Below are 19,580 nucleotides of genomic sequence, written 5' to 3' on the forward strand. Positions count from 1 at the left end.
GAAAACAAGCCCTAACAATTTGCTTGACAGCTTCTTGAAATGGTCCTTAATGGTTGGTCCTCTCGAGCACCTGCTGCCTCCTTCATCAAGATTAGCAACAGGCTATTCCAATCTCCATAAGATTCTCCAGCACTACCATGCCCTAACCATTGCCAAGATACTCCTTACTATTTTGCAATTTTGCAGGCTGTGACAAATGGTCGGCCATGCCGAGCACTTTTGCCTGCTTTGCCAATGGAAAATAAGCGAGAAATAAATTTGCATGACAAAATACAGGCCTTGCCTACGCTTGCCTTATTGTAGCTAAAACTCGTCCTAGGTATACTAGGAAATGTTCATACCATATAGTTATAAAAATGTCTCCAATGGATAGTTTCCTAGCCTACTCCAGATTCTAGCAATACAAAAATGAAAGCCTTGCTTGGGACATTTCCCTTGTAGATATGTACATGCCATGCATGATAAGAAGCTGCAAGGGCTAACTCTGGAGTGTTGTATCTAACACAACAGTTTTGTATACACTTAATGAGACTTGCTCAACGATTAGAACAACACCTTGGAGACCAAGTGTCGTGCTCCAGTATAACAGTTGACAACTGCATACTAAGAACTAATTAAACAAGAAAAGCGCAACAAATATTCATACCTTGTCTTTGAAGAAAACTTGAACCGTTGATGGGCGTGCTCTATCAAGGCACTCAGTAGAAGCCATGCTTCTGATCGAGATTGTGGGTACTCAAGTCGTGCTTGATGCAGGCTTGCAACTAATAATTGGCCCTTGTTAATCATGCGACTCGACTTGCCGTGCCATCGATCTTTTGCATGATGCATGAGCATGTATGCTAAACTTTTCGTATCCTTGCAGATGTTCCCTGCCGCCTTGGATTTGTAACCATGTTCCCTACCATGGTAGGTTGTACCCTTGCCGATCAATACGTCTATGATCCTCGAATCAATAGCAATATTGCGAAAGTTGAGGTTGTGAAAGTGGAGGGATGTGAGAAAATCGCCCAAAAAATCCCAAAAACCAGGTCGAGTTTGCATGTCAACTGTCTGTGTATAGCCTTGCCGATGGTGCAGCGAAGCTTGTATGAGGTGCATGCATGCCGTTCTTTTCCCATGTGGCGGTCAACCCGGGCATGCCTTACTTGAGGCGGCCCCCTTGGGTGAGACATCCCCCTTGTGTGGAAAAACATAATGAAAAATAAAAATAAAAACTCTCACCTTGGCTACGACGGCAGCATCTGCTGCGCAAGGAGCAAAATCCATCAACCCTCGCGCTACGTCGGGTTTCTTGACCCACTCCAAAAACGAGAAACACTATTCGCTACTCCCTGGCGAATCCATCAAGCCCAAGATAGATCAGTTTTGTGCAGGTCAAAATTCGGCCCCATCTATGTGCAAGAGTCGCTTCCCATGGCCTTGCTTCTTGTGTCGACCTTCATCCTCTTCGGGCAAGTAGTCGCTCCCACGGATTTGCTTCTTCACACGGCCTCCCCGGGTTCCAAGCCCTCCAGGAGATAGAGAGATTTGGGAAAAGAAAGAGAGAGAGACCATGCTTCTTCGTTGCATGCTTCACAAGGGAGATCGAGAGAGAGAGAGAGAGAGAGAGAGAGAGAGAGAGAGAGAGAGAGAGAGAGAGAGAGAGAGAGAGAATGGGAGAGAAGGCCATGCTTCTTCCCCTCCTCCATGGTTGCTCCCTCCTTGAGCTCTGATACTACTGAAAGGGCAAGGGAACTAAAACATGCTCATCACCACCCAGCCATGCCCTATATAGGCCCTTGGCCTTCTAAATATAGGGACCCCCTTGACTACATGTCCGTCCTGGCCCTTGGTCGTGCCTGGTCCTACCATTGTCCTGAGAAACACACACACACGGACGAGGCAAGAAAACAAACACACACACACACACACACACACATGGAGGAGGCAAGCAAACGTTGGTGGCAACAGAGTAACAAAGGAGCGTTGACGACAACGGTGGAAACTCTTTTGTTGGGGACAAGAGGTGGCAAAGGAGCATTGGCGACGGCGGCAACTCTTTTGTTGGCGGCAAGAGGCGACAAGGAGACACACAAAATACAACGATGTAAGTGCACTTATTTTCTTTTTTTGATATGCATTTTGTTTTAAATTAATGTCCATTTCCGCTTGTTTTAAATTTAATGGGCAACCCATTTCATGAAAATAGGCATGCCAAAACCCCTCCAATAGAAGGGAGAGGGGTTTTGGAATGCCTATTTGCATGCAATGGGCTCCCCAAAGGGGCTTCCCATTGCATGCAAATAGGCATGCCAAAACCCCTCTAATAGAGGGGCAAAACACATGCCAAAATGGTACGAGTTTGCCCCCTCTATTAGAGGGGTTTTGGCATGACTATTTGCATGCAATGGGATCCCCAAACGGAATGCACATTGCATGCAAATAGGCATGCCAAAACCCCTCTAATACAGGGACCAAATGCACGAGTTTTGGCATGAGTTTAGAGGGCCCAAACTGGTAGCGCAAAACCCCTGTAATTGGTCGAGGTAAAGGCTCATGTGAGCCGATGGTTTGTCCCCCATGCTCTTTTTTTTTGCCTCCCCCCTTCAATGTCCAAAACTCGTAGCAAACGACATGAGTTTGGGCAGCCCGTTTAATTAGGGAGCCCACTGCATGCAAATAGTCATGCCAAAACCCCTCTAATAGAGGGGCCAAAATCATGCCAAAACAGCATGAGTTTGGCCCTTATATTAGAGGTTTTTGGCATGAGTTTCGCTCCCATTTTGGCATGAGTTTGGCCCCTCTATTAGAGGCGGTTTGGCATGCCTATTTGCATGCAAGGGGCTCCCCAAACGAGCTGCCCATTGCATGCAAATAGGCACGCCCCTCGAATAGAGAGGCCAAACGCATGAGTTTAGAGGGGCCAAACTAGTAGCTGAGAACCCCTCTAATTGGTCAAGGTAAAGGCTCATGTGAACCCATGGGTTGTCCCCCATGCTCATGTTTTTTCGGCCTCCCCCCTTCAATGTCCAAAACCCCTAGGAAACGGCATGAATTTGAACCCCGTACAAACATCATGAGTTTCGTCCCTCTGATAGAGGGGTTTTGGCATGCCTATTTGTATGCACTGGGATCCCCAAATGGGCTGACCATTGCATGCAAATAGGCATGGCAAAACCCCTCTAATAGAGGGGCCAAACTCATGCCATTTGCTAGGGTTTTTTCCCCTGTATTAGAGGGGTTTTGGCATGCCTATTTACATGAAATGGGCAGCCCGTTTGGGCTGCCCATTGCATGCAAATAGGCATGCCAAAACCCCTCTAATAGAGGGTCCAAACTCATGCCGTTTGCTAGGGGGTTTTTTCCCCCTCACCCTCATACATGCCCTTGCTGGCCCCCACTACCTTTCCTTCACCCTTTCTCTCGGCACCCCCCACTACATTTCCTTCACCCTATCCCTCGGTCCCTGCTACTACATTTCCTTCACAATTTCCCTCGGCACCCTCTTCTACTATTCCCTCGCATCAACCCTCCCTGCTTCGACCATCAAGCCATCCTAGCCCTCGTGGTTGTTGATCTTCTTTAGGGAAAAGTGAGCGATGTAGTTCGCGTGGTTTTGGGGTTCGACGAGAATCCACTGATAGCTAGCGGATACGAGGATTGGGGGGAGGCTCTTGTTTCAATGCTTGATTTGGAGGAGGTGGAGGAGGATCGTCCACTAACTTGCCAGATCCGGGGTATAGTTTTGATGTGGACATTCCAGATGCCGATGATGATGGCCTATACTATAGGTGTCATCGAGACGGTGCCCTTGACCTTAGCACAAACAATGGCAAGCGCTTCCACAATCACTTGAAGACCTTGATCCATTCTACGTACATTAATTGATTCATAGTCTGGGAGCAAGAAAATCCTCAGTACCTGCAATATATTTTTGATACAATGTGGGTGCGGTTTCCTAATCCCCAGGGCCAATCTTTTACTACGCAGTGGATGGAAGGTTTTATCAAGACCTTCCTTTGTAATAAATGGTCCACCATTCCCAAGGCCGCTAAACAACAATTCCAACACCCCACTCTCCAAAAAGGGGTGCCAATATGCATGATGCAGAGTGGGAGTTTGCTCTCCCAGAGAGGGACAGTGGATTAACAGAGGCAAGCAAGGGCAGGACAACAAGCTCACAGTTGAGGTTCTGGCAGAAAGGACATCTAGAAGGACAAAGTGGTAAGTAACATTTTTCGTTTTTATTTGAACCATAATCTTGATGTAAACTATTATAAATAATTCTTAATATGTAGGCAAACATCATAGGACATTGAGTGTCAAGGGAGGTGGTGAAGTATCAAAAACGCAACGATGAATACAGTACCTATCTATGGATGCTCCAACAAGGCCACATCAATCAAGCACAGTTCAATGCTTTCATCGACACCTTGACCACTATGCAAGTACAAAGTCAACCTAACTAATTAATTATTTTGTTGTTTACTTATTTAATGTTTACTAATTTATGTGGTTTGCTTTCTTATTTGTGTAGAATCAAAGAGGTGGCGCTAACGAGGGCGAGGACGACGAGGGTGGTCAGGGTGGCGAGGACGACGAGGGAGACCAGGGTGATGATGAGGGTTACTAACCTACTAACACAATCTCCTCACATTTTGAACGCCTGGCCAAGAGCCCTTGTACAACATAATCCCCTCACATTTTGAACGGCCGACCAAGAGCCCTTGTAAATATTTCACTTTTATTTTGATGGATGTCGGCCAAAAGGCCTTGTATACATTTTGCGAACTCGCAATCAATATAAATAATTTTGTCAATAAATTATTTTTAAGTTTCTTGTGTTTCAAAAATTGTATGGTATTGTTAATCTTAAATAATAAATAAATGTGATATTTATATTAAAAAAATTATCCAAGGATCTTTGGATGATGCAAAGTCTTCACACATGGGGACTTGAATCATCCGAAATCCTTGGATACTTTTTGTTAATAAATTTCATGGAGGATATCAACACGGCAATCGTCATGGCAATCAGCGCAGTAGTTCTTGACAGCATACCCGCACTGATACCCTCAATCATTGCCGTGAGTTGATAGCCACGCTACCAGTGGCGGTGATACCGTGTACCCACTTGTTTCTCTCTCTTGAAACGCTTGTTGATGCACGGCTATTCCAGAGGCATTCAACCCCCTTTCTTATAGTGAATCTACAACAAATGGTCGTCCATACGGATCCGGAGTAGTCGGCCATGCCGAGTACCTTTGCCGCAAGTCTAGCAATAAGCAGTGCCGATCTCCTTGAGATGCCATAACATTACAAATTTTCCATGCCTTTGCATGATACAACTTATTAGACCACATGCCTTTGCATGATATAGCTTAGTAGCCCAACTTTGGATGCTATCCTTGGTGTTAAATACCTGTGCCCACTGTTGAGGGGAAAATATCAAATGAAAGAATTGTCGTACTTTCCCTTGCCGAGCAAGGCAACCTTTGCTTTTCATGCTGAAAATACGAGGAGATTTGCAAGATTACATGAATTTAGGACTTAAAACCTTTAAAGTAACTTTCTTACCGACTCTTACGATAATGTATGTCATAGCATCCCCAAATCCGATGTATTGGCTCGTAGCCTTGCTGTGTTTGTGAGGCCATATTCTTGGATTACTCCCCTACTATGAATGCATAATCCTCTTGGGAAGTTTGAGAGAAATCCATTTTGGTAGCCTCTCGATGACAAGTGTTCGTGACGAGGCGGACCTTGCATGCGGCTCTTTGCTAATTCTTGGCTGCAACTCGGGCCACCGAATAGATTCAACTTGACTCAAAATTTCTAAATAATCCCATAAATATGATTACCTTCAATCCATAACTTTTGATTGATAACACTCTGGATGCTTGGCTTTGATGTCCCAAGGCAAATACAAGGAAAGGCTGAGACCCGTGGGCACCTACCCTTAACTTAAAGTCTTCTTTTCCTAAGACCAAAGGTCTTTGGGCACATAGTGTGAAAAAAAACGAGCTTCAACCATGGCGATGGCGAGCAGGCTGCCGAGGGTGCAGGAAAGAGAGAGAGAGAGAGAGAGAGAGAGAGAGAGAGAGAGAGAGAGAGAGATGGCGTTCTATTGCCTCTCGGGCTGAGCCTCTATGACAACTTGTCCTCCCCTCGGCATCGCGCTCTGTTTAAGCCCACCCTTGCGGAATTTGAGCGTGGTCAAAATCTCCCCCCCCCACCCCCGCCCGTCCTCGCAAGCGGCTCTACACACGGGCGCTTTCCCTGGCTTTGACCTCTTTTGCTTAGCAGGGGATGTTCTCCATGGCCTTCCTCCGTGCCTTAGCTTTGCATGAGCATGCAACTTTGCATGAGAGGGTCCACAAACCCCTTGGCCCAAAATAGCTTATTAAGCTCTAATACTAGTGTAACACCCTAGGAGTGCCATGTATGAATCCTCGGCCCAACCTCCCTTTATAGCCACATGGCCCTAGGATCCCTTTCCACTGACAGCCGGCCCTTGGCCGTTGGCCCGGTCCTTGACCTCCAGGGTTGTTGTCCTTGGCATGACATGGTATTGATGGATCTTGGATATTGAAAGATGATTGTGACCGATGATATCTTAATACATCAAGAGATGTCACATATGGCTATACTATGCAATAGGTGGACGACTAAAGGTATAAGAAAAATTAAATTGTTTATGTTTTTCCATATGATGTTTCTGATATGTAACTTTAACTACTATTTTGGACAAGTTATGATTTGCAGGATAATTATATAACAACTGAGGATAATAGATTTCTTAATGGCTAGAGGCATGTAATGGTTTTTAATTATGATGCATTAACAACTATTTGTTGTAGGGTTGACATGTAAAAAGTAGCCTAGACCATTGGATTATTTGATGGTGGATATCAAATGCATTCAAATAGATAGTGTATGGGTAGCTCTTTATGAGCAATGGTTATTTTTTTGACCAAGTGGATGGTTGTAACCATTTTGAGCATTGACTACTATCTATGAATAAATAAGTGCAAGAGGAAAATGCTCACTCTTGCGAGGGGGGAGCTTGTAGCTAGTACTCTATGTCTATCTTCTTTGCTTCTTTCACGTCTATGTTACCTTCATGCACATGCATAGCACTCCACGCTAAGAGGTGTGCATGCACGTGCTCCCATGATCTCATTCACTCTCCATCTCTCTCAGATTGTGTATATCTACGATTGTGTGTATGTGGAGTTCATCAAATATGAAGGGTAATTGATTATATCAAATGCATGCTATGCTATTTTGTGTATTTGCAACAACTGCATGCATCCGTTTGAAGTAGACATGTAATTTAAGATAGGGAGAAACATTGAGTCATTTTTTTGTAACATGTAAAGTAGTTTGGTGTACCTATAGAAGGTAATCTAAGCATGGGATTTCTATCTTTTTAGGCATCCGATACCATTACTCTAGAATTCCTAGCTTTCCCTCAACATTCATTCGTTCATATCGCAAAGGGTGAGCACACAAGGAGTTGGGTAGGTCTTTCCACGAGTGGACACATTGCTTGAGATGATTAATTTCATTTGCTCTTATACCTTTTCATTAGTTAAGAGAGAGAAGTGTTCTCGTTTTATGACGTACAAATAGCCACCCTTCACTTGGGGCCAAGCATGGCATCGATCGCGACCCATTTGGGCAAGATGCCCCCCCCCCTCCCCCAAACACACACACACACACACACTATGCATGGAGTGCCAAGGTAGGATGCAACAATAGCTTGCATGTGAAAGAGAAAAGAATATGTGAGCTAAAGATGCACATGATCAAGGGAGGTAGCAAAGTATGCACTCACATATGATCTATTGCCATGGGGTGCAGTGTCCCTCAAGAGGCACTACCTTCCTCACTACCATCGTTTATGATGGATCCCTATAATGGATTATAGCCTTGTTAGTGCACCCTTGTGGCTCCCCAATGCTATGAAGAAAATACACATTGGGGTCCTCAGAGAGCACTTTGCTCCCTTCCAAATGCCATAGCTAGAAGACACGCTTATGTTAATCATGTGTTTCCTTCTTTAAGGTCTTAAGAAAACTCTATATAAATGTATGGCACACAAATGTATCCAAAGGAGGATCTTGGCGAGCACTAAGTTGAGAGCGAGATATGATTGTGGGGGTCCGGGAAGTAGACTGAGCAGGGAGAATGTCGCTCACGTGTGAAGCACGAGGGGCCCCCACAAGGGAGAGGAGGGCGTGTGGACATTGGACAAGCAATGGCGGTATGGCAGGAGAGGTGGGGGACGTTCTTTTTATCAAAAGGCTGCAAAATATGGCGCGTGGGCCCTCTCATGGTATTTAAACTCGTCAGCTTCGACAAGAATATTTTAGAGCAGGCAAGGCACGGTCAATGCTGGTATACGCGCAGGTCAGCTCACGTTGTCCCGGAGTGGTATGCATGTATATAAAGCTCGAGGTAGCGAAGTCATGCAGGCCTTGTAAATCTAGGCTAAGGGAGGCGCTTCTACTGATTCACACGGCTGGCCGGAGAGGGAGAGAGAGAGAGAGAGAGAGAGAGAGAGAGAGAGAGAGAGAATATGGGGTCTGGGCTGCAAAATATGGGGTCTGGGCCCTCTCATGGTATTTAAAACTCGTCAGCATCGACAATATGATTTTAGAGCAGGCAAGGCACGGTCAAGGCTGGTATACGCGCAGGTCAGCCCACGTTGTCCCGAAGTGGTATGCATGTATATAAAGCTCGAGGTAGCGAAGTCAGGCCTTGTAAATCTATGGGAGGCGCTCCTACTAATTCAAACGGCTGGCCGTAGAGAGAGAGAGAGAGAGAGAGAGAGAGAGAGAGAGAGAGAGATGGAGAAGGCTCGGCAGCTCTTCCTCCTCACTCTAGCCAAGCACGCCCTGCTCAGCATTAACTTAGCAGCAAGCCTCTTAGCCTTGTCTTGGTGGCTGGTGTCCTCGGAGCCAATGAAAGATCCTCGCTACTTCGACAGGCTCCAAGAGAGCAGTCCATCTCGCTTCTTTCGAGTTGATGGAGAATATGGTAATATACATGCATGATCAGCATCCTCAGCACGTTACCTGCTAAATTTGAAGATTAATGTGGGCGCCGTGCAGGTTTGGTCATTCTGTATCAGACTATGCCTGTGGTTGTGATGACGCTGCTGAGCTTTGCAGTGATCGAACTCAGGAAAAAGATCAAGTAGGCCCCCAATCCATTTTAAGTACTGAAAAACTCAATTCCTATGAAACATTAGCTACAAAAGGTGCCTTGGAGACCTTAATCTAATACAACAAGGTGAAAGTTCACTATGGCCTACATAATGCTATCGAGAGGAATTTAATAATAATAAGAGGGTTCTTTGTGAGAGGAAAAATGAGAAAGTGAGTAGCATTTAATTTATTTTTTGGTCACAATAGAGTATTACACTTTTGAAAACAAGTGTAATAATGACTTATTTAGATTACAATATATTCCAAAAGGATAAAAAATAATGACTAAATCAATATTCAATGGGCCTCTTTAAAGAGAGATACACAAATGTTAACACCTCTCACAAAAATCTATAATTTTTTTAAAAAAAGAAGTTTTTTGCCATGTGGCACCAATCTGCAAGCTTTATCCAATGGTCGACAATTGCACCAAAAATCCAATGCTTTACTAAGGACTTCTTATGTAGTCCAAAAATGATTCTTTAATATTTGCTATGTCTTCTTTAGACCTTAGTGTAATAGAAGAATGATCCTTTAATATTTGCCATAGCTTATTTAGACCTTAGTCGATAAGAATCTAACTTATTAATAAATTTTTTGAGAGTAGGGCCAATAGGACAAGCTCGCTAATCATTTCAATCAACGTTATGTTATCCATATTTATCTAATGTGGACCATCAAGTATGTCTATGCAATATGGCAATGCAGGTCTCTTCAGCACTGTATGAATGTGGGCAACAATACTAAAGCTAAGCAATATGCAAAGGCCGGTAGGTCGCCTCGGCCCAACGTTTCCACATACCCACTTATAGTGCACACTGGTTGGTGGAACCCCTTTGGTGTGCTGACGGCTGCAGAGGCTCTCATACTAGTGGGCATGCTCTTTGTGGTGTTCTACAGCTTTGGTCGGCTCACTCGCTTCGAGTTCAATGAAGTGGAGCGAAAATATAATGCCGATCCCCAACTGAGCCTTCACATACCTATGTGAGTATATGCATACATATACGCATATATCCATGGGTATGTGTGTAAGCATATATCCATGTAGTATTTTGTGACTAGCACTGCCTAACTCATACAACCTTTTGCCTACATGCACATTGATTACTTTAAACAAAGCACACATATCATAACCAAAAGACTCACATATCATACAAGCATTCTTTGAGCAAGCTCATCTTATAATTGAGCAATTTTTATGAAGCTACTAAAGTGCATATGAAAACTGTAGGAATGTAAGCAAGTTGAAGCGAGCAACCCAAAACTTGGGTCGAGCCTCACTCTTGCCATTTGCCTTGCTTTGGATCCCTGTCTCACGAGGATCACCACTTCTACGATTATTGAAGTTGCCGTTTGAGCATGCCGTAAAGTATCACATCTGGTTGGCAACATTGACCCTCACACTTCTAAGTGGACATTCTGTGTGCTGCATTATATACTACTACCAAATAAATAGCCCCTCTAAGGTAATGACAAATTTTCAAACTCATTAGTTATCACATTGCATCCACATGGCTCGAAGATGATATTTTCCTGAATTGTGTAGATACTCAATTGGGTGACAGAAAGGGAGAAGTCTTCTTTTGTTGCTGGAGTGGTGGCTTGGATTATAGGATTACTAATGTGGGGAACCTCCCTTCCCTATGTTAGAAGGAGATGGTATGAGGTCTTCTTTGGAGTGCATCAATTATACATTGTTTTCTTCCTGTTTTGGCTCTACCATGCCTTGTGGACCATCCATTTCTTTATTGTGCCTGCCCTCCTCTTTGTGGTTGATCGTTTGCTTCGCATGGTGCAATCTAGGCAACCTGTCGATGTACTCTCTGCTACAATGCTTGAGTCTGGTGCTGTTAAACTTCACATGGCAATCACCAACCTTCAAAGCACTCGAGGTACTATGTTGACATAAAGAGTGACTAAGTTGCAATCATAAGAAGATTTAGAAATTTTCTCATGTAGGAAAATGGAGTCTTTCTCAGTGTTTTTCATACAATGCATAACATCATGAGCTTCTGCTCGAGAGGCACTGCATACCTAGCTAGGTACGATCGGGGACACGGGACCACTGGCTCCCCCACTAGGCCGGCGGTTCCCTGCCCCCAATCGTACCTAGCTAGGTATGCGGCACCTCCCTCACAGAAGCTCATGATGTTGAGGTAAGTCACAATGTGGGAAATATTATGAGAATTTGTTCAAAACTTCTTGTGAATATCAAAGTATAAGTGAGCTATAACAAATATATACACAGCGGAAAATCTCTCTCTCTCTCTCTCTCTCTCTCTCTCTCTCTCTCTCTCTCAGGCTATGCGCACACACGTGCGCACACACACAGACACACACAAGATAATTAATAATAGTACAAGGTGTATGATAATATTGGTTCTTGCTTTAAAGTCTCATATCCTTCTAAAAGACTATGATCAATTAGGTGCCAATATAAGCTTAACATTGCCAAATTTTTAGCTTAGCTATTTTTTCCTAGTACTTATGAAAGTACTGTTTTCCTGACCCTGATATCTTATTTCTTGGGATGTAGGTTACCATGCATTGAGTAGTTGGTATCTTAGATTTCCAAGTCTCTCAAGATTGATGAAGCTTCAATGGCACTTTTTCAGTGTCACCTCCACACCGCTAGATGAGAAGCATGAGCTATCCTTTGTTATCAAACCTTTGGGAAAGTGGACTAAGAGTCTACAAAGCCAAATCCTTCAATCTTCAAAGGCCAATGCCACCACAGGTGGTAGATGCCCCTTCTCTTTCAAGGCTGGAATTGAAGGGCCCTATGGAGACGAGACAGACTTTTACTTACGGTAATGTGCTTATATGATGAGGTTTTTTGCCATGTTTCTCACTCTCACACATTCTTCTACTATCATGATAGGCTGATTGACCCAGTATTGCTAACCCTATTTGCACATTTTTGATACTGAAATACATTTTGATAGAGATGCCATGACCCTCATGATTTAGAAATTTTCTCATGTAGGAAAACAGAGTCTTTCTCAATGTTTTTTCATACAATGCAGAACATCATGAGCTTCTGCTCGAGAGGCACCGCATACCTAGCTAGGTATGTGGAGCCTCCCTCGCAGAAGCTCACGAAGTTGAGGTAAGTCACAATGTGGGAAATATTGTGAGAATTTGTCCAAAACTTCGAGTGACCAACTGTTGACATTGTTTGATGAGATGTTATAGCTAAGACTATAATGACAATCATACTAAGTGAGAACATAATGAAATGAAAGTGGTCCTAAGATAAATGAATGAGAAATTATAAAATGGGATGCACACATGTAAAAAAACTAGAGGGATAAGTTGTTTGCTCCTTGCTAGGAAAAGATAGCTCATAGGTTATTCAAAAGATCTAGTAATGCAAGCCTACATTTCTTTGTTCTAAGGCATAAGAGGGCGGTATAATTTTTGAAGATGAGATTCCAAGGCAATTCTAGGGATAGCAATGTGGTGGAAAAGGTATCGTTGTTTTAAACTTGCATTAGACAACTTATTGTAGATAATTTTTCTTTTGTACTGGATCCCCCCCCCCTCTCTCTCTCTCTCTCTTTTCCTCTTTTCTGGGAGTGCTAGACCCTGCCCCCAACCGCACCTAGCTAGGCACGCGGCCCTCATTATGGTGCCGCAATGTGTATTGTTGGGAATTGTCTAACACTTTGTGTGAACTATCTTCGAATGCAGCTACAACACACTAGTTCTTGTGGGAGGGGGTATTGGTATCACCCCTTTACTCGCAGTATTGTGCGACATTCTGCATAGGCAAAGGAGGTCGAAATTGGAAGTAGGGAAGAAGAGCATTGTGGTACCGAGCACCATACTTGTGTATCATTGTGTAAGGAAGGCAGAGGAGCTATCGGTACTGAACAGCATGGACCCCAAGGAGATATCACCGGGGTATGAGAAGAGGGGATTGAGGATAAGGGTAAGTGTGTTTGTGACCAGCGCTTCATCGATAGACCACTACAATATCGTCGATGATGAGGAAGTAGGCATGCAGGTTATAAACCCATATCCGCAAGCTGCCTGTAATGATGTCAAACAAAGAACGCTCGATCTCACAACAGCAACCCGAATTAAAGCGGCCAATTGCACGCTGCCCGTCACCATTTATCCATGCAAAACCACGGCCGCATCCAATATCAAAGGCGTGTCAAGTGTGGGTAGTAAAGGTGCCTCAGCATGGGTTGCCGCCACCATGCTTGCCTCCATCACTGGCTTCTACCTACTGTGGGGCCTCTCCAACCTCTTCATCGTCAAGCACCTTCATCGTGACTTCCCCACCAACTTCGACCGTGCCCACCTCCTGCTTGCCTCCATCATCCTTGGCACTCTCCTCTTTGGCGGCCCCCTTGTCCTCATCTGGTGGTGTCTCTCTTCTTCTTCTAAAAGTGCTCCAGCTCCATCGACCAGCTTAACTATGTTGCAGCAAGAAATCAGGGTTGCGGACGATAATGCCAATCGGCCCTCTTCAGCTAGCTCCTATAACGATAATATTCAGCAAGAACAACTCCAACCTAACAATATGCAGGATACCCTGCACTCTCAAGTAAACGAAGTAGGAGACAACAACAACATAGTCCTCTTTAACCGGGACGAGGAAAACAATATAGAGCCTACAGCTTCTCCTTGGAAAGGGACTCTGCACCTTGGTGTTCGACCAGCATGGAGAGGTACCTCTCTCTCTCTCTCTCTCTCTCTCTCTCTCTCTCTCTCACTCAATATGATATGAAGTTCCTGGAGTGTCCTACGTCTTTTCTCGGCATGCTAAAAATTTGGACAAATTCTCACAATATCATGAGAATTTGAGGGAGGCACGGCATACCTAGCTAGATATGGTTGGGGGCAATCGTACCTAGTTAGGTATGCGGTGCCTCCAGAGGATAAGCTCGTGATGTTATGCATTGTATAAAAACACTGGGAAAAACTCCGTTTTCTTACATGAGAAAATTTCCCACCGGGTAGGGGGACCCTTGCCCCCAATCGTACCTAGCTAGGTATGCTGTGCCTCCCTCACAGAAACTCATGATGTTATGCATTGTATAAAAACACCGGAAAAAACTCCGTTTCTTACATAAGAAAATTCTTGTGGCATGCCTTAGAGTGGAGTACAAATTTATGGGTGCCATTTGACTTCCCTTCCAGTTACTTGTCTCTTTATTTAAGGACGCCATTTGACTTCCCTTCCAGTTACTTGTTATTATGATCAAAATCTTTTATTTTTTTCTCAAAAGTACTTTTAAACAAACCCATCAATTTGTGGTTTCTTATAAATACATTCTTTTTATAAAAAAAAGGAACTCTTCTCAAAGCCACAGTATTTCAAGTGGCATCCCCCCCATAAGTGGTGTGGACTTACATGCTTTGATGGTGTTATTTGCAGAAATATTTGATGGTCTTACTAAGGAATATCATGGCCAAAACATCGGTGTGCTAGTTTCAGGCTCCGAGAACATGCAAGCAGATGTTGCAAAAGAGTGCCAAAGGCACACACCACTTTTTGACACGACTCTCTCCTCAAATGTCTTCCATTACCATAGTGTGAGCTTTGAGCTTTAAACGATACAGACTTTAGTGGCACACATGATCACCTAAGCTCAATAGTCATTCACACTAAAATAAAGCAACCAGCTTAGTTCATACTTTCTAAAGCAACAAAGGATGTGAAGGATTGTAAAGCGTAAACTATTGTCATCTTCACTAGCACATACTAGTACTACTCCCTCCATGATACCTTGTAACCAACGAGAATCTCAAACACCTTCACAAGCTCACCACATAGGTAACCACGAGTTCATACCACAAGAAGTTTTGGACAAATTCTCACAATAATTCCCACATTGTGACTTACCTGAACATCATGAGCTTCTGTGAGGGAGGCACCGCATACTTAGCTAGGTACGATTGGGGGCAGTAGGGGGGCCGGGGGTCCCCTGCCCCAAATCGTACCTAGCTAGGTATGCGGTGCCTCTTGAGCAAAAGCTCTTGATGTTATGCATTGTATGAAAAGCACTGAAAAAGACTGTTTTCCTACATGGAAAAATTTCTATATCTTCTTGTGTACGAGCTTAGCCCAAATATCATAAACAAACTACAAATGTTGCACATTTTGTTTAGCCCTTCGACAATCTTCCGAACGTGCCTGCCACATTCCTTTCAGTTAGCACTTTGGCAAGTTTTGTGGTGCAACATTCCATAAGATTAAGGGAACTCATTCATCTTTCACAATATTTTGGCTTTACATATTAAAATTAAGATGTTCTCCTCATCTTGTCCTACATGCTAACAATCTATAGATACTATCTCTTTGGCATTTATGAAACTAGATTACTCTTCCTAATTTGCTCAAGTAATCTCGAAATAAACTTCGATCTAGCAAAGTTGCATTGGAGAGAAGCCCTTAAGACATGCTTAGATTAGCATATAAGTGCACATATGTGGCACACACAGTACATACACGTATCCCCCCCTCCCCGCCCCCCCAAAAAAAAAGAAAAAAAACAACAAAGACACACACACACACCACAAGAATTTTGTAATGAGGAAATTGCGTTGGACATTTTTAAAACACTAGGATTGTAACTGGGTAGGAGATAAAAGGGTCCTTTCAATGTTTTGAAATAGAATAAATTACTCTTAGTAGGCTTGTAAATTTGTAATTTGCTAGAATCTTTTATTGAGCTAAAAGGTGAAACTCATCTTCTTATTCTAGAATTAATTTACTTATTAAAATTAGAATTTTTGTAAATTTTGTTATTATTTTCTCAGAATAAAGTCCCAAAGTGGATGTAGCAATGCATTTTGCAAATTATAGCAAATTGTCAAGGTCAGACCCCTATTGTGTAAACCAAAGCAATTTGTTTGACCCCAAGAGTTCTTTTTGCAAAAAATCTAATGAAATTTTAATGGAAAAATACAAGCTAAAAAGTTCTATTTAGAATTGATATAATTGCATATGAAGAAATGAAATTTTTGTAATTTTGCAAACGTATTATTGATGTTTTTATAGCTCGCCTCAAAGTTGGCATTAGAAATATGTCAAGAATTATGAAAGAATTAAAAGTATAGAAAAAGGCAATACTAAGAGAATCAAAGATCCTAGTGGACATTTTAGAAATATTTTAGAAATCAAAATTGTGCCGCATGAAATTGATTTTGAATCTCATCCTAGAATTTTGATATGATAAATATTTTTATCATGTTTCCCATGGTCAAATTCACATGTTTAAGAGAATATGTTCTCATCTTAAAATTAGCCTAGTTTTGAGTAAAACCAAAATTTACCACAAAAATTGTACTTGGTAAGAGCCCCATTATATTTTATTCAACAAAAATTTCTTTCAAACATCCTAAAATGTTCTAAGGAATTTAGAATAAAATATTTTTTTATAAAAAGCTTCAAGAATAAAATCTCAAAGCTTAAAACACAAATTTTCCTCTCTAGACTAGAGAAAGATAATGCCCAAATCTAAGCTTGAAATATAATGGGAATGGTCATGCCAAGAGACATAAGATGTTTTTGGACCATTCAAGAGCCAAGAAGATCATATCTATGCGATCAAAAGATAATTTAAATATGATTGTCACTCCTTGATCTGGAGAGATAATATACGGAAAAGCTTTGTTTTAAACTATGGAAATAGCAAGAATGGCCATGCCAAAGATTGGAGAGGACATGAGACTTGGAAACGTTGATAAGATATTACAAAGAATCTTCAAGGGAGAGGTATTGCCATCAAGTATGCATATTTTGTTATGCTTTTTGAATGTTTTATGCGAATTATGATTGGAGCATCTTTAGAATAAATTTTCTTATTAAAACAAAAACCTAGTTATAAAAAGAAAAAAATGATTATCAAAAAGCATGTTTTTCGAAGAGGAGAATTTCATGAGGAAGAATCTACTCTCACGCATGAAACTTGAATACATTAAGTGCTTCCTTTTTCAGGTTCATTAGTTTGTATGGATTTCAGGTAATTATAGCTTGTTTATTGACATGAGTTTTTTAGCTAATTCCATTGACGCTTTTCTCTTCAATACTCTGATACAAGCCTCCTCCTGATATTCTTCAATGACCTATTGGCATCTAATTTTGTGTTCTTTTGCAGCATGGATTCTCTCTAAAAGGTCATTGATTAGTGGAAAATTGTATTTACATAAGCAACAACTACTTACACTATAAGAGGAGTTATCTATAACCGCTAGCATTGCCGCGGAAAAACAAAGAAAAAAGGAGAGAGAAAAATTTATGGGAGCGGCAATAACTGCGGCGATGGTCGCGATAGTGGTTCCTCAGCAATAAGCGCGATAATAGTCGCGACAATATATCCGCTTCTATTACCGCGACAGTTGACGCTTCTATTACGGCGCGTATTGCCACCACATGCCCATTCAAAAATAAAGGTGCTCATTTGGGCCACCCAATTTTGGGTGGCCCAAATGAGCACCTTTATTTTTGAATTGCATAAAACAATGAAACATCAATTGGTTTTTAGAAGAGAATAGAGAAAACCAAAGAATTGAAATTGAATCTACTTTACCTTCACAATTTAATACGGAGAAGATCAACTATTTAAAAAAGCAATAACAATAAAAAATCATCAACTACAATCCTAATAATCAGCGATCGAGGTTATAATTTAATTAATCCTGCATATTTGTCCTTCTAAGCTCCGTTGCCTCCTGAGCCATAGTACGTGGAAGTTTGTCTGGTACGAGCCTCGCGTTGTTGTCTGTATGGTGAGCCCGTCGTAGCTTGATCGCTCTTTTCTTGAATTGCCCACTTATACTCCGCGTCTATCATGTTGCCACCGCAGTAGCTCCCGTCTGGATCTCTCACCTGGTTGGTTGCTGTGTGCCGCACACTTGACTGCTTGTTTTTTAAAAATGTCTTTATGTAGCCCTCCAACCATTGTTGTGAAAAACATTGATCGGGGGCATTTAAAAATCTAGCTAACAGTGCGTCCTCAATGTCTCGTGCATGATCGGGTAGTTGGTCTCTAAACTTTATAAAACAATCCTTAAACATTGAATGTGTAAGAATTTGTAGATGGCGTCAAAATGCCATGCTCTGTGTTGTGCCAACGTCCACCTCCGCGTCATATTTAACCCTGTAGTAGTGTCCATGTGTGTGTGGCATGGGTGCGTCAGTATCCTCGTCCTCTGCGTTAGGGGCAACACGCTCTGAAAGTGGGGACTCCGTTCCCCCGCCACTACCAAAACAAGCGAAAATATCCGCCACCGCTTTGTCTCTCACAGCACTCGTTGCCCTGAGACAAGCGTCGGAGGAAGTTCATCGACGGTATTCTGGCAAAGTAGGAGTGGAATGGAGTGGCGTAGGACCCTGTAATGCGAGCTACCCATATCTTTAGATCGTTTTTTTACCTGGCTATACGTGCTCATGCTAAGGTGTTTGTCGTACGCGCTTTCGTGCCATCCCTTGCCCCACCTGGGATAACCATACAACATCGTTAGTGGAATCTTGAAAAGAGATTAGTACGAGGAAGCCCATGGAAGTGGGACCCTACGATGGACGGGGAGTAGGACAATAAGAAGGGGTGTTAGCAGCAAGCTAAGACGGACACCATTTTTGGAGTTCTCTTTGTAAAGCATTTATTATTTTAATAAATCAAAAATATTGTAACTCCTATTTTCTCGGATAAACTTTGTAATTAATGAGCCGGGGCTATAAGCTTCCAGATTGTATCAGCCAGTCATTACCCAGCTTTGATAGAACTCCAGATTATTAGCTTTGACCATCCAAGCAAAAAACCTTGACTAAAGTATAAAAGCCAATTTTTGTAAGTTTTTGGATAAGAAATACACAGCATGAGCTAGCAACGCTCACTTCTCTCCTTCTCGCACTTTCGACTCCCTCTTCGATTGTCAAATTGCGATTGAGTTTGTTGCATTGAAACCGTAGTTAAGAGCTGTAAGCATTAACGTAAGCCATTCACAGTATTTCGTAGCTTTTGGTGTCGTGGACCCGCGGCTTAATTTCATCATAACTAGGAATTTACACTTTTAAATCGAAAACTAAGCATAGACGGGGTATTGGGGCATCATTGCTAAGCATTTAGATGCATTCTGGGTCGAAAATGAATAGGTAAAAATCCTCTGTTGTTAATAATCGCGATTCTAGAACTTGACCTAAAGTGGGGTTTGAGACCATAAGCATCTGTGCTTAGATCTTATAAACTTTTCCTAGAAGTTTCCTTACGTTTGGATGTCATTTGATGCTGTAACGGATGTGATTTGCTTGCCGATGAGCGATTGGCTTTTGGTGATTGCAATCACTTGAGTGTAGCTTGAGTTAGATGTGAGTTGTTAGTTGTTTTCCGAAAGATTGACAACCTCTTGTAGCCTCTATGCACT

The 19,580-nt window shown here is 42.5% G+C and overlaps 1 protein-coding gene across 1 annotated transcript; it reads left to right on the top strand.

The window, feature by feature from the left end:
• The first annotated feature begins 8,837 nt into the window (after positions 1-8,837).
• LOC147459696 (ferric reduction oxidase 6-like) lies at positions 8,838-15,303 on the top strand. Its single transcript, XM_086511626.1, has 8 exons — positions 8,838-9,027; positions 9,102-9,186; positions 9,906-10,181; positions 10,429-10,663; positions 10,744-11,089; positions 11,734-12,007; positions 12,891-13,879; positions 14,590-15,303. The coding sequence occupies exons 1-8, from the start codon at positions 8,838-8,840 to the stop codon at positions 14,763-14,765; spliced, it is 2,571 nt and encodes an 856-aa protein (XP_086367752.1). The 3' UTR covers positions 14,766-15,303.
• The last annotated feature ends 4,277 nt before the right edge of the window (positions 15,304-19,580 follow it).

This window comes from Adiantum capillus-veneris, chromosome 4, assembly GCF_014529385.1.
Source record: "Adiantum capillus-veneris isolate H3 chromosome 4, ASM1452938v2, whole genome shotgun sequence".
Classification (NCBI taxonomy): domain Eukaryota; kingdom Viridiplantae; phylum Streptophyta; class Polypodiopsida; order Polypodiales; family Pteridaceae; genus Adiantum; species Adiantum capillus-veneris.

Excerpts from the sequence above, each read along its gene's own strand:
- LOC147459696 (XM_086511626.1), top strand. The coding sequence starts at position 8,838 with ATGGAGAAGGCTCGGCAGCTCTTCCTCCTCACTCTAGCCAAGCACGCC. Across the intron at positions 10,664-10,743 it reads AAATAAATAGCCCCTCTAAG|ATACTCAATTGGGTGACAGA; the intron begins GTAATGACAAAT and ends TGAATTGTGTAG. Across the intron at positions 13,880-14,589 it reads TGTTCGACCAGCATGGAGAG|AAATATTTGATGGTCTTACT; the intron begins GTACCTCTCTCT and ends TGTTATTTGCAG.